Consider the following 19,554-nt stretch of genomic DNA (forward strand, 5'->3'; position numbering starts at 1 on the left):
ATGGGTGATTCTGGGTAGGCTAGAAGCGCCAAGGAATTATTTTATTTTCCGACTTATAAGTCGGGATTATAACCTATAACTTTCGGATTCATAATATCTATCTTAAGACAGACTCGAATATAAAGATTCTTTTTAGTTGAGGAGACGACGATGCTAAATCGGGATTTACTCGAGCGTCGTGGAGACCTAGTGGATTTTGAAGATTAGATGGTAGAAAGAAGAAAAGGTTCTATGATGTATACACTTTCAGCGGTGGGGAAAGCGTCTACAGATTCTGAAAGATGTAAAACAAAAATTGTCAGGTGTACATACTCGAGCGTGTCAGATTTTCATATAGATGGTTAATCTCGGTGTTGCAGAAGTGTTGACCCATTAATCTGACACTAATCAAGAGGAGTTTTCTTAATCTGACAGTTTGAAGATGATAACAATGCATTTTTCTTAAATATCTCCTTTCCTGTAACTCTAATCGTTTTTGTATTCATCATCAAAGTCGTAGATACTTAAATTCTGAACAACTTTTGTCTGAAGCAATTTTTCCTACCCTTACCAGTATTCGAGTTACAGGGCGATAAAGGCCAGGAGCTAAGCCACACATGCGAAAGACCAAGGTCAATGTAGAAACCCAGTCTAATGTAGTATATTTGTTGCCATATATCTGGAAAACGTTCAAACGTAGAAAAAATTGCTTCGGACATAATTTGTAGAAAATGTTATGCCCAACAACTTTCATAATCAATGCGAAAACAATTTGAAGACCAGGAGAGTAGATAATTAAATAAAAACTGATTTCTGTGACCTTTATGCCTAATTTTCATTGCTCGGCTTGCTGAAACTGTCAGATTATATTTTTTCCATTTTTCTTGAAATCAATAGCTTCAGTATAAGAAAAAAAGTCACCGTGCTCGAGAATGTACACGTGACGTTTTTTATTTGCAAGTTTGGCGCCCTCCCACACATTTTCGTCACTCTCAAATTGTCAGATTAGGAGAATTTATACTTTTCCTACAGGGTCCAAGGTATATCTCCTAATATTAATCTGACACGCTCGAGTAAATCCCGAATTTACCTCTTTGGCTTCCCAACTATTTGGGAAATTGAAGAAATATAACTCATGAAATCGTATAAATCAATCATGTAGTTTCAATTACTTTGCAATTGATTGAATTATTTTCTCCGAGAGAACTTAGTTTGAGTATGTAGGTACTGTTTTGCTGTAAGAATCTGTACTGTCTGTTATTTTGTGTCGCAATTTTATCGAAAAATTGGTGACTTTCTTTGGAGTTTAGCAGCATTGGATCTCCTTAGCTTAATCGAATTCATTTTATGATCAATTTGGTTTCTATCAGTTTTGAGCATTTACCACAAAGTTTCGTTAAGCATTCTCCAGCCTTATTCAGGAGTTCGTCTGTTAATAATTGAAAAAGTTATTCAGTCACTTATCATTCGAAGAAGAATTGTTTTAAACCATTCTCTCTCAGATTAATACAGGGTTTGGTCATTCAGATGTTGACCATTCAGTTGATTTATGAATGTAGGTTAGGTTAGATAGGTCGGAACATAAAACATCGTTTTCTTTTACTAGTTAGTGGATGCGCATCTTTTTCTTCATACTGTGACGACAAAATTGAATGTGTGAATTCTTGCTTACCCCGTTTTGGCAAAATTGCTGAGGTAGTGAATCAGGGCTTTAGCTACTGCTATGTCAGTTCGGCTGTAATTGTGTATGAAGAATCCACCTTGGATTAAAGGCAATCCAAGGACATAAGGCAAGTCTTCTCCTCTCACGCTACCAGTCCTCTGAAAAAAAATCAAAATTGACAACGATACACCAAAAACTGTTTCGAAAAAATACCTAGATCGTCGATAAATCGATTTTATGCGGAAAATTGAGATTTTACCCTAATATTATCGGTAGAACGAAGACGTTTTGGTGCAATTTGAAATGCTAAAGTTCCTCGAGGAGGGAGATCGTAAAATCTCTCACGATCTCAAAACTGCGAAAGCATTCTCATCCGGGGCATAAATAACATATTGTCTTCTTCAGCGACAAGTTGAGCGAATGACACTAAACTCATTCAACTTCCCTCATTCCATATTCGACGCGACCATCCCAAAGATCTGCATGTATCTGGTATAAAACAGGCGACTTGACGTCCGACCAAAATCAACAAAATATACCGGCATATAGACAGCGTCGTTCTGAATAATAAAAGAGGTACGAAATGCACAGCAGGTGAGTGTAATTTGGTTTCGGGTGTCCCCTTAATGTCTCTTTCATGGTTGGATCTTCTTATTTTCGACCGGATGCTGCCGCGTGGAACCGTCGGCTCGAAATTAAATGAATTTGAGCGAAACCACGCCTGAATTTGCGGATATTTTATCGCCAGTTTTGTCGCCATTAAAACGGGTTCATTCGGAAGAATTAATACATTTTGTTACAGCTTCGCCACATTCATTTAATGAGAATTTGAATTTTCCGTGAAAGGAATGAAGCTCTAATGGATGCCCTAGTAAAGCTCCTCGTGTTATGCGTGTTGATTTATATTCGTACGATTGTAATGGTAAGAATATGAGGGCTAATTCGAAGGAGATTTGTACTCAAGTTGAAAAACATCTCGTGCAGGGTTATTTTTTTCAAGCTCTTCTTGTTGTACGAGGTTTAAAGCAAAAAAATCCAGTGTGAGAGGTGAACATCGCACATCATCAAAATAATGTAGAAATTATAACTACATATACTCCGTTCACTTTTATTTTAGCAGTCGGTTGGCCATGGAAATTTTACACATTTCACTCTGTATAGTACGAAACTGTGGGGTTATGACGCTTGTCAAAACATTTTTGGGTTTTAAATCAACGATAAGTTGCCCATTCTACGTAAAAGTTTCTGTTCTTACGTTTTTTATCACAATGTCGAATCTCTTCGGAAAATATGTGACGAACATAATTGAAGTTTATACAAACTGATTGAAGGCATACCAAATCCAGTTATTTGCATGGAAAATACAAGAGATCAGTATAATATCATAATATGCACTAGCTTGAAATGAGTTAATGTTTGTTATCTTCTTTGGCTAAAGTTCGGATACGTTACATCAGTTGTAAATTTCAAAAATATTAACCCGAAGATGAAATGCATATAAAGCAGTGGTTAGGAATGGGTATCTCCCGAAGGAATTAACAGATAATTACAAGAATGTTAAATTCTTCAACAAAAATCATCTTGCATCAATATAAGTAAAAGGAATTAAAGGAAGTTTCAAGTTAAGATGAACTTCACCTTTGAACAAAAATTTCGCATGAATAAACAATTAACAAGACAACTGGCGAGTATTTGTGGCTGTTCATCTTAAAACATTGATATAATAACTTATTCTACGATTACATTAATCGAAAATCCAGTAGTAAACTTTTCGCATTCATTCACTCAAACATAAAATTCTCAAATGCCACCACTTTTTAGGTCTCTCAATAAGAAGAAATTCTTTGTCATCCTCTTCATTCACAATCTTTCTGATTGTGGAAATTTTCAGCTGAAATATAAGTCGTTTAGACTCAGATGAAACATTTTATAAATTCTCTCACATTGAATATCTTCGCTACCGTCTGACGTATTGTGGATTTTAGAATATCAGGGTATAACTATTTGAATGAGCGGACCTGATTTCTAAATAGCACTTCCTGAAACCCTGTCTCTTTTTTCAATCACTTTCGGCATTTTCGTTACAAAAATTGATATTAGATGTGTCAACGGCGTTATGACATTAACGACATTTCATGAGTGCCAACCTTACTCCGTTCTAGTTACAAAAACTTGAGAAAATTATTTCATGGCCAACCGACTGCTAAAATAAATGTGAATGGAGTATAGTAAGTGTCCCACATCAATATTGGATCCATAAACATCTCCACCCCGAAGAAGAAAAACTCTAACGCGATTAACCCCTCCGAGCATCTATCCAAATCTGGACCCAACACGTGATGCATAACTTCCTAAATCGCTCTTCCTTTCACGCAACAAACGAGCGGATTAGAAAAGCTTCTGCACCAAATTTTTTCCTCGCAAAATACATTATGATACTGGCGAGCCCGATCAACTAATAATGGCAGGATTATTGTTGATGGATTATTGCTCAATATCAAACGACGCAGGGAGTCTGTACAGAAAGCCGGTTCACGGAATATTAGGGTAGGAGGTATTACCCAGTCCTTTGTTTTCGGAAAATTTGCTTCATCAATCAAGATCGGGATCGATGGGATATTGGATGACCCAATCCAGATTTTGTCGCGATTCTCAACCTTTTCATCGGAGGAAGCAAGAAGGCCTTCATCGATACTCATTCAATAGGCCTCTGAACTAATGGTTGAAATGAGATACAAAACTGAACACTCAGTATAAACGAATTCATATTACAACTATTTCTTATGAACGTGCGTCTTAGGATTCGGTAATGTATCAAAATTTTCTCACTACAAGCATGATTAACAAATTAAAGAGGCTGATTTATACACCAGTATGATTTTTTTCGATCTGCGAAGTTGGTGAACTGAAAAACTGATTGGTCAGACCGAACACCTGTAAAACTACATCCTGACCATCAACCAAGACGTTACTCACCATGGGAAAGTCTCTCTCTCCGTTCTGATGATTGAAATGTAGAAAAAACGTCTTCCCTCCCCTCAAGGCATGCAGGTAACCTATCCTAATGAGAGGCGCGGCAGTGTGACCGTCACTTAACACGTCCAACGCGGCGTCCCGCACACTCAGCGGATTCTGCGTGGGCCGCTCCCAGTCCGTGTACTCGTTTTTTAACGTCGAAAATATCTCGTTCAAATGATAGTAATAGGAATTTCTCACGAACGTCCTCAAAATGCGATCGCGCCTGCTCTCGTTAAAGCCGAATTCGAGGTCCTGCGCGCTGAGGTCCAGGTAGGACTCGGTGCTGGTCAGGGAGAGGATCAGGTCCCGCTCTGGGAAGTCCGCAAACTCGAAGCCGGCAGAGGTGGCGACGGTGCTGGAGGTACCACCGCCTGTCGTCAATGGCACATTGGTAGAGGGATTTAGGAGAATCGTACCGTCTACGAACGGTGCGAAACCTGTGGAAAAAGGTCAATTAATACGCAGTACTAACTTCGGGAAATTATGAGGGTTGAATCAGCTTTTGGGGGAACCTTCCTCCCAATCGGCTACAGAACCAAGATAAGATGTTCCTAAGGTTTAGGAGGATTTTCCCTAATAGCCGAAGGATCTTATCCTATGAAAAATACTTCGTTACTCTTCATTTGGCCTTGTTGTCCAGTTCTTGCAATCAGTGTTCGGTTACATGAATTCCAGAAGTGATGGGGTCACCTATTACGAGGATATATTGAAAAATACTTAGCCTACCATAGAACCAAACAAAATTTCAATGTCAAAATATTTTATTACTCAACATATTCTCCTCTTGATTGGATACATTTATTACAGCGAACCTGCAACGTCTCTAGACCTTTAAAAAAAAAACGTTTCTTGTTGCTCTGCAAACCAGACCTCCACAGCTTTTATTATATCCTCGTTGAAAGAACATTTGGGATCTTTTAAATTTTTTTTTAGTTAAGGAAAGGGATTATAGTCGGATGTTGCCAAATCTGATGAATAAGGGTGGTGTTCTAGTAATTCAAACCCTAAATCACGAATCTTTTGAATGGAAACATGAGATTTGTGTGAAAGGGCGTTGTCCTGCAAAAACAAAACACCTTTGGATAGCTTTCCGCGTCTTTTATCTTCAATTCTTTCCCGTAGAGTGGTCAGTAATGTCGAATAGTAATCTCCGGTTATTGTTCTACCCTTATCCAAAAAATTAATCATGATAACTCCATGGCAATCCCAAAAAACTGAAACAAGAACTTTTCCAGCAGATTTTTGGACACGAAACATCTTAGGTCTTGGATAACCAGAGTGTCGCCATTCCATCGATTGTTGCTTCGTTTCTGGATCGTAGAAATGTATCCAAGTCTCATCCATAGTGACAATTCGGTTTAAGAAGACTACATCGTTTTCAAATCGAGCACAGATCGAACGCGATGCTTCTACCCTTGCAGGCTTTTGGTCAACATTCAAACATTTGGGGATCCATTTTGCAGCAATTTTTCTCATGTCCAAATTGACGTGAACTATATGATGAACGCGCTCGTATGAAATATTCAGTGCTTCAGATATACGTTCCAGCACAATTCGACGGCTTGTTAAAATCATGTCATGAACTGCATCGATATTTTCGGGGACTGACACAGAAAGTGGCCTTCCCGATCGGTCATCATCTTCAATGGAAAATTTACCTCTTTTGAAGCTTGCAGTCCAATTTTTCACGGTCGCATACGAAGGACATTGATCACCAAGGGTATCAAGAATATCTTCGTAAATCTGCTTACCTCTTAACCCTTTTAAATACAGGTACTTGATGATGGCTCTATATTCCAACTTTTCGATTTTCACAATTTCGGTGAACATCTTCTTTCTGTTAATTTATTGCGTAACTCTGGTTTACTTTTTGGACCTCAAACTTCACACTGACACTTCTAATGAGTTATTGTTCGTTGCCTTGGTAACGCAATATTTTTTTTATGCATGGACCTGGTCTAGGCTAACTAGATATCAATACATCCTCGTATACCTTGCACTACAAAAAAATCGAATAAACTGCACGTGGCTCACCTGGTAAAAATCTAGGAGATTCGATATTCACACTAAGAAGTTGATCTAATGATTTCAGTCTCAAACAAGGCGCCAGGTCGTCTTCGAGTAGGTCTCCATGACACCCGGTATGTTCCGCCACAGTCCTTTTCACATATAACGGGTCCCTTTGAATCGCCCAAGGACTCAGACCCGACCCACTCAGCAGGATCACTCGATGAAGAAGTTCTGCAACAAATAAGAAATGGCGTTCTTCAGGGCTTGACGTCAATTGAACGATTGATTATATGACCAGGGATTTCATTTCGAATGGGAAAGTCATTAAGACCCGCTAGAGATGCGGAGGTGGAACGACAAAGAAAAAGATCTCTCGCTCTACTATGTTGAATAAAAAAAAATAATGATGTAAAAAACATTGAGATCTTGAGCACAAAACCCGAAGGGCAGTACATTTTTTGTTGAACCCTGAATGATCAAAAAATGATTATTTTGTACGAAGGGATAGATATGACTTTCAGACATGTTTCGAGTGAAAAACATGAAACTATTTCTGGAAACTTTCGTCTTTCCATCATGGAGAACAAAGGTGCAATTCTTTCAATTCGAAAACTGACTTGATCTTCATATTGACATCCGCATTGAAACATTTCACCGGTCATATCGAATATTCCAGAATATTTCCCATTCGAATAACAATAGCAGTCAGCATGCATGAGTCAGTCGTAAAATCTTCAGTTATCCCCCAATTTATTCACTGTCGAACGCTCTGTCGTAGTGTTTTACAGCTTTCAAAATAAAAACCGTAGCCTGTTCGAGCAACTTGTACGTTTGAAGAGGGTTCGTTTCAGTTTTAGTGGCACTCCAACAATCTTGCCTTGGCTTTTCACCAAGAAACTTCGCCCCAGACTCTGAATACAACTAATTTTCCAACGTTGTGGATCCTTGTTTGTGCAATTATCATGTATCACGGATGCACGCTCTATTGTGAAATGGCAAAAAACTGAATGTTTATTATTGCAGAGAATACTCGGAAAAATGAAATATATTTAGCCGTTATCGCCCAGCTGGAGATAGCGGAAAACTGAGCAAAATACCGCAGAATATTGAAAAAACGACGCGAGATGTAATGGCTGCAGATACGGGTATATATATGGAAATATTATTGAAATTAGGGTTTAATTCCAATTTCGTATACGTGGAGCCAAATCCTAGAAATGTATCGTCAAAACAAACATCTTTACTGACGTGAATCAATCAATAAACTGAAATTTCGTCTGCTCCATCGCTCCATCACCATCAGGTGAATTTTCTACTAAACGATCAAAACAATTGGGTTTTCCCTCTTAAAGGGCTGCTGTTGGCGTAGTACGAATAAAGTTTTTATGCCCATTAATCCCACCTAATTCGGAGGCAAGAACAATTCCAGTTTAAAGGTGTGCAGCTTTCTCCGGATGCTATTCATACTCGGGGAAGACTTCAAAGCAATAAAAGCACGACATCAAACTGGCAAAAACGGGAGCTGTTTCTAATAAACTTCTTGTTAGTTGTTGTTACGGTAAAATAATAATGCCCGTATTAGAGGATCGGGAGCGGCGAGATAAATCTTTCATTTGAAGTGGTTTCGGGGATTATTCTTGCTCTAATTTCGGAATGAACGCTACTTTTTCTCGAGTGGGACGAAGAAAGGAAAGGTACGCCCTTCTCAGATGGAATTACTGAACTTGATCTTCGCAAGATTCGTAAATCTTATTATTCGTTTCTGGAATATTCACTTGAAACGTTATAACTTTCGGGGAAGAAAAAGCTTCGTTATAAGCAAAGGGGAATTAACGGAATTTTAGCTAGTTACGAATTCTTCCTTTCATTTCGAAATTACTGTATTCATAGTGGGAGCGGAAAACAACCAGATGATTTTCCAGCAATGATCAGCGAGAATGAATCAGTCTATAACTGGGGAAAACAAATTGGATAAAATTACTATGTAGATTGTCTGACGGAACAAAGGTAGCAGCACGCTTTCCAGTGTAATTAATCAGTTAGCCTACTTCCACTTCTTCAAAATTAGGTTGGAGGTGTTTCTCTTTTGTATAACTACTTAGGAGAATTACCTACAGTTTTATATTACTAAGGTGGTGCCTGCTTTATACCTGACGCCACTTATTAAGCTTCACGAGTTGAAAGGAGATCATTCCAAGGATTAGGAAGATCCATCCATTTCAACGAATACTTGCTACATTGACCACCCTGACACAAAGGCTTCCATCTTCTAGAAAACCCTTGAGGTATAACAAAAATAGTCTGCTCATTCCCATAAACTTGATTCTACATACCTATAACTGGAAATTTCACACATAATCTAATACTCTCTCTCTCTCCCTCTCCCTTATAGATTGAACGTTCTATACTCTAGAGCAACTCCATGCAGTCTATAACATAGAAGCGTGGCAGAATTCCGAAGACATGAGCTTGTTGAATTTCAAACAATCCAATCGATGAAAATTGACTTCAGACCAACATAATGAATTTTTCCGTTCGTTCACTTCCCTGGTGACTGAACCCTTCGATAAAGCGTCTGGGTGGCCCTTGTGCATCTATGTGGCATGGTGATTTTTATTGTGTTCTTAGCGGATTGTGCGAGGCGGGCTCGTGACAAGGCTCTCAATCCCGACCCTGTCAGCGGTTCATTCTCTCCTTCAGTATCGCACAAGAGGGAATACATAACTTGGAACGATATAGAAAGGTTCGTGGGAGTATACAGGAGCGGATGTTGCATGCATAAAACTGGATCAGGAAGAAAGGGGATGAATTTACGGTTGATTCGATTATTTCGGGGCATACTGGGTTCGATCTGATTCTAATCGAATCATTGGAAGGTTTCGATTCTCTGCTACGTTCTGTTTTTTCCCATTCGGAACCTAACCTACAGTTGTTAGAGATCTAGAACTCGAATTCTGCATACACAACTTGTGGACTGAGCATTTTTTCATTCATTCATTCATTGCTGTATCCCGTTACCGGGAATTAATCTACAAAAAGACATAAAAAAAGAACAGACTTATAATTTCTTGGGCTAATTGCGACTTTGTGCCTTCCTGTGACTGAAGAGACCCAACCGTGACCTACAGATCCCTCCACACTCCGGGCATGGATAGTCACCAACCAGATCTGGCCGCCGCTGAATTCTTCTCGAGTCCCCATTATAACTGTGCACCATAGATCTCCACTGTGACCTGTCTAACGCTAGTTGTTCCCTGTTATGATTGGCATTAATTGATTTTAGGGATTGATGTAATGTATCCTTAAACCGCTTATACTGGCCTCCTGGTTTCTGAGTCCCCTCTGCCAATTCGCCATACAGAGCTATTTTGAGGACTCTTGTGTCTTGCATCCTTAGAATGTGGCCGCTCCGTCTGAGTCGGGCCCTCGTCACTTGAGTCTCAATTGTTGTACAACTCGCGCGTTGCAAAACTTCTACATTTGAAAATTTGTGGAACCATCTGATGTGCATTATCTGTCTTAGATGACGTTGTTGCGTTTGTTCAAGCTGTTTTATATGTCGCCTGTAGGGCGTCCAGCGTTCGCTTCCGTAAAGAAGCGTTGGGAGGACCACTGCTTTGTAAACAGCTGTCTTGGTCTTCAGATCGAGGTCGTGATTTTGAAACACTCTGTCCTTTAGCTTCCAGAATGCCCGTGAGGTCGAATTGATACGGTTGTGTATTTCCGTATCTAGGTTAGCCCTAGTATTCATGAAGCTTCCCAAGTATTTGAACTGCTCGACCTGTTCTAGGGTTTCATTCTCTTACCATCCTACTGAATTGCAGAAATATTTTGAATAAGAATCAATTTGTTGAGAAAATTCTTTTTTTTTCTACCCAGTGATCTTTCAAATATGTAAAATATGCATCTCAGCAGTTTAAACTACCCCAGAAGAAGCAATCATAGAAACGAAAGCACCAAGCACCCTCCCATAAATTTTTTTATGGCGTTACATCTCGAGTTCCTGTTTATGTTCCGCATAATCTTTCGATATAAATCAGGGGATGAAGTCCCTTATTGTAGTTTCGAATTCCTGTTGATCTATGGCCGAGCCTCCATATTTTCTTGTTATGTTGTTAACACAGAGAATGTGCCCCGATTGCGAACAAACAGATCTGGTATCTTTCTGGCGCTCATAAATGAACTCGGTGGACGTCCTATATTTCGCGGATATTGATCTAATGAATTGGCAGTATCGCCTTTTATAGCTCCGGCAGGACAGGCTAACAATGCCGCTGTTGGAACATATTTTAGCGGCTTTGGGACGTTTTATTTCTCAATTTTCGATACAAGCTGTATTTCGTTAACTCCGTCTGGGGCGTTCGGTTTTTTCGCGTGAATATTTTTTTCCAATTTATTGGTTCATTTCGGTCCTTCACGCTCTTTCTGTGTTCAATCAAAGAAACAGATTCTCCCGATAATGGTGAATATAAAACGAAATTAATTCAGAATGTCACGATCTGAACCAGCAAACCACCATCACCAAAAATATTGACAGAAATAGAGAAAGGGTAGATGCTGACTATGGTTTTGGCCTCATTTGATCTCTCATCAAAGCTACACAACTTATACCTCGAGGAAATTAGTTAGGAAAGTAAATTGAGATGGTCCTGGTTTCCTCTCAGATGGCCCTAGCGTGATGGGGATAGGGGATGGATGAAAGGGCCATCAATTTCGTCACATTTTCGTCGAGGTATGAGTTGTGTCACACTGACGAAGCCAAATGGAACCAAAACCATGGTCAGCTACTAGTTTTTCTCGACGAATTTGTATTAGTGTCGTTGAGGCCTATTTACAGAAGAAAAGTCGAGCAGTTCAAATACTTGGGAAGCTTCATAAATACTAGGGCTAACCTAGACACGGAAATACACAACCGTATCAATTCGGCATCACGGGCATTCTGGAAGCTAAAGGTCAGAGTGTTTCAAAATCACGACCTCGATCTGAAGACCAAGACAACTGTTTACAGAGCAGTCGTCCTATCAACGCTTCTTTACGGAAGCGAAAGCTGGACGCCCTACAGGCGACATATTAAACAGCTTGAACAGACGCAACAACGTCATCTAAGACAGATAATGCACATCAGATGGTTCCGCAAAGTTTCGAATGCAGAAGTCTTGCAACGCGCGAGTTGTACAATAATTGAGACTCAAGTAACGAGGGCCCGACTCAGATGGAGCGGCCACATTCTGAGAATGCAAGACACAAGACTCCCCAAAAGAGCTCTGTATGACGAATAGGCTGAGGGAACCCGGAAACCAGGAGTCCAGTATAAGCGGTTTAAGGATACACTACATCAATCCCTAAAATCAGTTAATGCCAATCATAACTGGCAACAACTAGCGTTAGACAGGTCACAGTGGAGATCTATGGTGCACAGTTATAATGGAGACTCGAGAAGGATTCAGCGGCGGCCAGATCTGGTTGGTGACTATCCATGCCCGGAGTGTGGAAGGATCTGTAGGTCACGGTTGGGTCTCTTCAGTCACTGGAGGGCTCACAGTCGCAATTAGCCCCAAGAAATTATAAGTCGGTTCTATTTTTGTGTCTTTTTGTAGATTAATTCGCGATAACGGGATACAGCAATGATGATGATGAGTGTCGTTGAATTGTACCTCCGTTTTCCAATTTATCAACTCTTTTTCTGCCTCTACACCCACCCAATCTCTTCCCTTTCAGCTAATTCCTTGTAGCAGTTAAGAACCTCGCAAACGAATGCTTAGGTGAGTTAGGGATTCGCCCGGTAACCATCCATTCAGTGTAATTGTCTGCGTACAGTGACGTACTCCACGTGTTCAGCCGTAACGTAGACACAATTATACAATCCTATCTGCCCAACGAGGATAACTAGCGCTGAAACAACAACGCCTCGATCGTTATTCCATGTACGCTTTACCGCCAAGGGAGTCGGTATCTTATTTCTCACGCTATGAAATCCCCATTTCTGGATGACAAACGTTCGCGGGGAATATCATGGAGCTGTACAACAGTCGAATGCAGGCAATTAGGGTTATGCCAAAGCAAATACATGTGATCACCTAGAGGTTAATGCCGGATTATCCTTCGGAGGCAAAATTGGGACGTCCCCGATGAAATTGCTCGCGCATACTGCCTCCGAGCTGTGGCGCAATTGGAATAACCATTATTAGTTTTCCATCATCAGGAAAAGCCGACGTGAAAATTCCGCGCCTGTTCGGAAAACGGGACTGCTTGGATGGGAAATGAACATCATGAATTAGCCGCTAAGGATACGGACTGATTATGCAGTTATGGAAACATCCATGTTTGTTCTGGCATATCGCCACGTGCGTTAAGCTGGATCCTCTGGATGAATCTCATTCGGCGGGGCTTTTCGTGTGTACACCGGTGATATGATATCTCTGTAGCCATAGCTTCGACTGAGTTTCATTTTCGAAACCATTGTCATATGAAGAAGACCCAATTGGTTGGCCACCGTTAAGAGGAAAGGTTCCCATCAGACTATCAGAGGTTCATCTCGAATTGTCAGTAACAACCTTAAAGTATTAGAGACTATAGTTAATTATCTGGTGTACAAAATATGATTCGAGATCGTAGATTACGAATATGCAATTAGATTTTTTGTAGGATCAGTATTTTAGAAAATAAATCACCTTAAGTGAAATATTTCGAAAAAATTGGTCAACTTTTAGGAGCTGTTGCAGCCAGAGAAAAAGAACTGGACATAAGCTGTTTTTCTTTGGTGATATATGGATTCTTTGCAAATATAAAATTCCAATTTTTATCCATATACCGCGAACAGTTTAGATTTTATGATTTTTTCCGCGAAGGTCCAAATTTTCCAATTTTCCATCGACCATAACTTGAGAAATGAATTTTTAAAAAAATATCCGTTTGCATATTCGTGTTATACGCCCTCGAATTAGTCGACAGCATGAGTTTGGTTTCGATCGGAGACCAAAAATTTTCTTAAAAAAAATCGCAATTTTTCCATGCATATGTATGGAAAATTTGAAAATTTTTCGATCTTCCCAATTTCCACCAAAATTTGAGTATTCACTATAGCGAGGGTGTAGATCACGAATATGAGAACAGAATTTTGCTGAAAGGATTACTTTTCAAGTTATGGTCGATGGAAAATTCGAAATTTTGGACCTTCGCGGAAAAAATCATAAAATCTAGACTGTTCGCGATAGGTGGATGAAGGTTGAATTTATTCATTCGCAAAGGATCAATCTATCACCAAAAACATCGGCATATGTCCAGTGCCTCTTTTCTAGCTGCTACAGCTCCTCAAATTTGACCAATTTGTTCGAAACTTTTCACCAAAAGTGATTTATTTCCTCAAATACTAATCCTAGGAAAAATAAAATTGCATATTCGTGATCTACGACGCTGAATTAGTCAAAAAAATGACCTGGGTCGATATATAGTTCGAAAAATTAAAAAATTTCGGATTCAGAATAATTTGTCAATTACTTGTTTACCCGCGCTTCAAAAAACAATTATTATTTTAGCTATATCGACCCTGGTAATTAAACTGACTAATTTGAGGTCGTAGATCAGGAATATGCTATTAGATTTTTCCTAGAATTAGTATTTTAGGACATGAACCACTTTTAGTGGGAAATTTCGAAAAAATTGGTCAACTTTGAAGAGCTATAGCAGCCAGAAAAAGAGGATTAAACATATGCGAAGGTCCAAATTTTTCAATTTTTCATAGACCATAACTTGATAAATAATTTTTTTTTTAAATATCCGTTTGCATATTCGTGCTATACGCCCTCGAATTAGTCGACAGCATGAGTTTGGTTCCGATCGGAGACCAAAAATTTTTTAAAAAAAAATCGCAATTTTTCCATGCATATGTATGGAAAATTTGAAAAATTTTCGATCTTCCCAATTTTCACCAAAACTGGAGTATTCACTAAATCGAGGGCGTAGATCACGAATATGCAAACAGAATTCTGCTGAAAGTATTACTTTTCAAGTTATGGTCGATGGAAAATTAAAAACTTTGGATCTTCGCGGAAAAAATCATACAATCTAGATTGTTAGCGGTAGGTGAATGAAGGTTGGATGTTTTCATTCGCAAAGGATCAATTTGAAACCAAAAAAATCGGCATATGTTCAGTGCCTCTTTTGTAGCTGATACAGCCCCTCAAAGTTGACCAATTTGTTCGAAACTTTTCACCAAGGGTGATTTTTTTGATCCTCATCCCTCTTAAAAGTTTTCTCCCTACAAATTGGAGCTTTTCCAATCAAATTGATTAATTCGGGAATTTTCTCAACATCCGAACAAGGCGTCACGTCTCAATTTACACAGGTCTTAATCAATAAGAGTACACTCCATAGGAGCCAGATGTAGACAATCCCTTATATTAACAATTACAATCTCGATGACAAACAGCATTTGGCCGCCTGGACCCAGGAGCGAGGTAACGAGAAATCTCTGAGCCACTTGGCCAGGATAACACGGTCCAGAAGCCTGGAAACAATCGGGACAACAAATTGTTATTTATAAGCGGGACCCCGGGGAAACCGGGTCCTATAATCTCTCAAGGAGGGATCCTTTAGGCCGCAAGTGAACGGTTGCTTCATCGCGTGGGAGAGAGTCATTAGGAGAATTGTTCGAGGATGGGAAATATCGAGGAACGGAGCATTCTTATCGAACGGAAGAGTTTTTTTACGGTTTCGGTGTAAATGAGATCTTGTTACGGGGTTATTCGAAGTTGAAAACGTACTCCGATCGAAACTCTTTATCACCTGGCTGGCAATTTGGTCCTGGCTGAATTTGAAGGAAGATATTCGAGAAATCAGTTTTCGGAGTTTTCCAGGGAGTGATTGAAAATGACAATTAGAATATGAAATTCACACTTACAAGGTGCCATAGACATAGAGACATGAACTTTGCCTTCCCTTTCTATCTATGCATGAAATGCGGTCAAAAAAAGTGACAGAGAGAAACGCAAGTCGGGCATGCAGTTGTCTTTTTCTAGAGTTTTGATTGGTCCACACTCACCTATATGTGAACAAAAAAGAGGCAGGTAAATGCCCGACGATCATTTCTCATTTTCTATAAAATAGACAATTTCATGCTGACATTGCTCAGTCCATGTCTCTATGTCTATGTACGAGGATGTATTGATATCTAGTTAGCCTAGACCAGTTCCATGCATAAAAAAAATATTGCGTTACCATAGCAACGAACAATAACTCATTAGAAGTGTCAGTGTGAAGTTTGAGGTCAAAAAAGTAAACCAGAGTTACGCAATAAATTGAAAGAAAGAAGATGTTCGCCGAAATCGTGAAAATTGAAAAATTGGAGTACCGAACCATATCAAGTACTTGTATTTTAAAGGGCTAAGAGGTAAGCAGATTTACGAAGATATGCTCAATACCTTTGTTGATCAATGTCCTTCGTATGCGACCGTGAAAAATTGGACTGCAAGCTTCAAAAGAGGTAAATTTTTTATTGAAGATGATATCGATGCAATTCATGACATGATTTTATTGGACCGTCGAATTGGGCTAAAACGGATATCTGAAGCACTGAATATTTCTTACGAACGCGTTCATCATATAGTTCACGTCAATTTGGACATGAGAAAAATTGCTGCAAAATGGATCCCCAAATGTTTGAATGTTGACCAAAAGCGTGCAAGGGTAGAAGCATCGCGTTCGATCTGTGCTCGATTTGAAAAAGATGTAGACTTCTTAAAACAAATTGTTACTATGGACGAGACTTGGGACGATCCAGAAACAAAGCAACAATCGATGGAATGGCGACACTCTGGTTCTCCAAGACCTAAGAAGTGTCGTGTCCAGAAATCTGCTGGAAAATTTCTTGCTTCAGTTTTTTGGGATTGCCACGGAGTAATCATGATTGATTTTTTAGATAAAGGTGGAACAATAACTGGAGATTACAATTCGACATCACTGTCTACTCTACGGGAAAAATTGAAGAGAAAAGACGCGGAAACCTATCCAAAGGTGTTTGGTTTTCACAGGACAACGCCCCTGCACACAAATCTCATGTTGCCATGCACATAATTCGTGATTTAGGGTTTGAATTACTAGAACACCCCACTCATTCACCAGATTTGGCTCCATCCGACAATCATCTCTTTCCTCAACTGAAAATAGTTTGAAAAGGTCTTAAATTTTCTTTCAACGAGGAGGTAATAAAAGCTGTGGAGGTCTGGTTTGCAGAGCAAGAAGAAACATTTTTTTTAAAGGTCTAGAGACGTTGCAGCTTCGCTGCAATAAACGTATCCAATTAAGAGGAGAATATGTTGAGTAATAAAATATTCTGACATTGAAATTTTGTTTGGTTCTATAGTAGGCTAAGAATTCACAATATATCCTCGTATAAATGATTAGTTATTGGTCGCCCCTGTTTAATCTTTGGAATCGATGTGCAAAGCATCGATTACCAAGAAACATTTCGTGATGGCATAGGATTAATCAAGTCCGTAAACCCATATCCCTGGAAGATTCGGGCCCAGCACTCAGCAATATGAATTAACTTACCCTTTAATATCCAGCCACTACGTGTTTCACAGATACAATCTATACGCAAATTGGCAACCACCATCAAGTAGAATCGGACAGGGAGAATGGAGACTGCGTCATGCTGCTTGTTTTGCCGGAATCGCTTGGACGATGTTCAAACGGATTACTGGAAGACGTGCCAAACACATCCTCGTAGTTCTCCGGGACGCAAGGTTATCGGCAAAAAGGACTGATAAAGGTGATCCAGAACACCATCAATTCCGAACTGAGGACGCCGATTCGAGATGTGGGGATGAATTCGATTAATCAGGGGATTTTTCTTTGGGGTCGTGGGGGGATGTGCAACTTACTTCCGAACTAAAGGGTGATTATTCAATTGGAAAACTTCCGCGCCGAATTTGAGCGTTTCCTTGGGACAAACTGGGGTATTAGACCTTAACACTGCTGCTGAAGGGTTCACCTGCGCAACGAGAATAGGGAATTTACCAGATTTCATACTCTGAAGAATTTTTTTCCAATTTGCTAATCATTTATACGAAGATATATTGAAAAATTCTTAGCCTACTATAGAACCAAACAAAGTTTCAATGTCAAAATATTTATTTCTCAACATATTATCCTCTTAATTGGACACATTTATTACAGCGAACCTGCAACGTCTCTAGACCTTTCAAAAAAAATGTTTCTTCTTGCTCTGCAAACCAAACCTCCACAGCTTTTATTACCTCCTCGTTGGAAGAAAATTCAAGACCTTTTTAACTTTTTTCCAGTTGAGGAAAGATATGATAATCGAATAGAGCCAAATCTGGTGAATGAGTGAGGTGTTCTAGTAATTCAAACCCTAATCACGAATTTTGTGCATGACAATATGAGATTTGTGTGCAGGGGCGTTGTTCTGCAAAAACAAAACTCCTTTGGATAGCTTTCAGCATCTTTTCTCTTTAATTTTTTCCCGTAGAGTGGTCAGTAATGTCCAATAGTAATCTTCGGTTATTGTTCTACTCTTATCCAAAAAATTGATCATGATTACTCCGTGGTAATCCCAAAAAACTGAAGCAAGAACTTTTTCAGCAGATTTTTTGACACGAAACTTCTTAGGTCTTGGAAAACCAGAGTGTCGCCATTCCATAGATTGTTGCTTTGTTTCTGGATCGTAAAAATGTACCCAAGTCTCATCCATAGTAACAATTCGGTTCAAGAAGTCTACATCGTTTTCAAATCGAGCAGAGATCTAACACTATGCTTCTACCCTTGCACGATTCTGGTCAACATTCAAACATTTGGGGATCCTTCTTGTAGCAATTTTTCTCATGTTAAATTGACGTGAACTATATGATGAACGCGTTCGTATATAATATTCAGTGCTTCAGATATCCGTTTTAGCCCAATTCGACGGTCTGATAAAATCATGTCATGAACTGCATCGATATTTTCGGGGACTGACACAGAAACTGGCTTTGCCGATCGGTCATCATCTTCAATGGAAAATTTACCTCTTTTGAAGCTTGCAGTCCAATTTTTCACCTCTGCTTACCTCTCAGCTCTTAACCCTTTTAAATACAGGTACTTGATGATGGCTCGATACTCCAACTTTTCGATATTCACAATTTCGGAGGGCTACTTCTTTCTTTTAATTTATTGCGTAACTCTGGTTTACTTTTTTGACCTCAAACTTCACATTGACACTTCTAATGAGTTACTGTTCGTTGCTATGGTAACGCAATATTTTTTTATGCATGGAACTGGTCTAGGCTAACTAGATATCAATACATCCTCATAATTAAACTAATTGGTTCAATGATGACTTATTATCAAGACATTTTCAACATAAACTCCTTGGTTATCCATTTTGATTACAAGCTCATCGCTATTCGCAGCAGCCGGCAAAAAATCATCGATTGACGCCAACCGAATTCTCCGGTTGAATAAGTAAAATTTTCAATATCAATCACATGTTCAATGAGCTACTCGCCGCGGGAAAAAATCCCGGAAAGTTCTTTCCCGCTTTTGCGGGTAGTTTGATGGGAAAATTCCGTCCCGAACGGAATCAAATGAGACAAAATCGTATGCATAATGGATGGTCCCCTTGCCGGCGCAGGGGTGCTGAATCAAGAGCAGGGTGGCGTAGGTTATTTCGCAGCATTCATTTACCGTGAGCGTGGCGCGGAATAAATTACTTCGGAAACTTCAGGGCTCTGTGTACCTATTTATATTTAGATATCTGCACGAGATAGCATGAGAAATGAATTGAAAGATCCGAAGACCGGGGATCCCAGATACGTTATCTGATGAAAGTTTGTTTGCCGCCAGCCGTACGATTTTGGAAATAAGCAAAACACTCCGAAACGGCC

General features: G+C 39.5%; 1 protein-coding gene across 1 annotated transcript in view; it reads right to left on the bottom strand.

The window, feature by feature from the left end:
- The window catches only part of LOC123311076 (neuroligin-1-like), a 167,206-nt gene that overhangs the window by 14,836 nt on the left and 132,816 nt on the right, over positions 1 to 19,554 (bottom strand). The window contains exons 7-9 of the mRNA XM_044894841.1: positions 6,695 to 6,901; positions 4,619 to 5,097; positions 1,652 to 1,800 (exon numbers count right to left, since the gene is read on the bottom strand). Of these exons, the coding sequence (XP_044750776.1) occupies positions 1,652 to 1,800; positions 4,619 to 5,097; positions 6,695 to 6,901 (835 nt within the window). The remainder of the gene's footprint in view (positions 1 to 1,651; positions 1,801 to 4,618; positions 5,098 to 6,694; positions 6,902 to 19,554) is intronic.

The sequence above is a fragment of the Coccinella septempunctata genome, chromosome 4, assembly GCF_907165205.1.
Source record: "Coccinella septempunctata chromosome 4, icCocSept1.1, whole genome shotgun sequence".
Lineage (NCBI taxonomy): Eukaryota > Metazoa > Arthropoda > Insecta > Coleoptera > Coccinellidae > Coccinella > Coccinella septempunctata.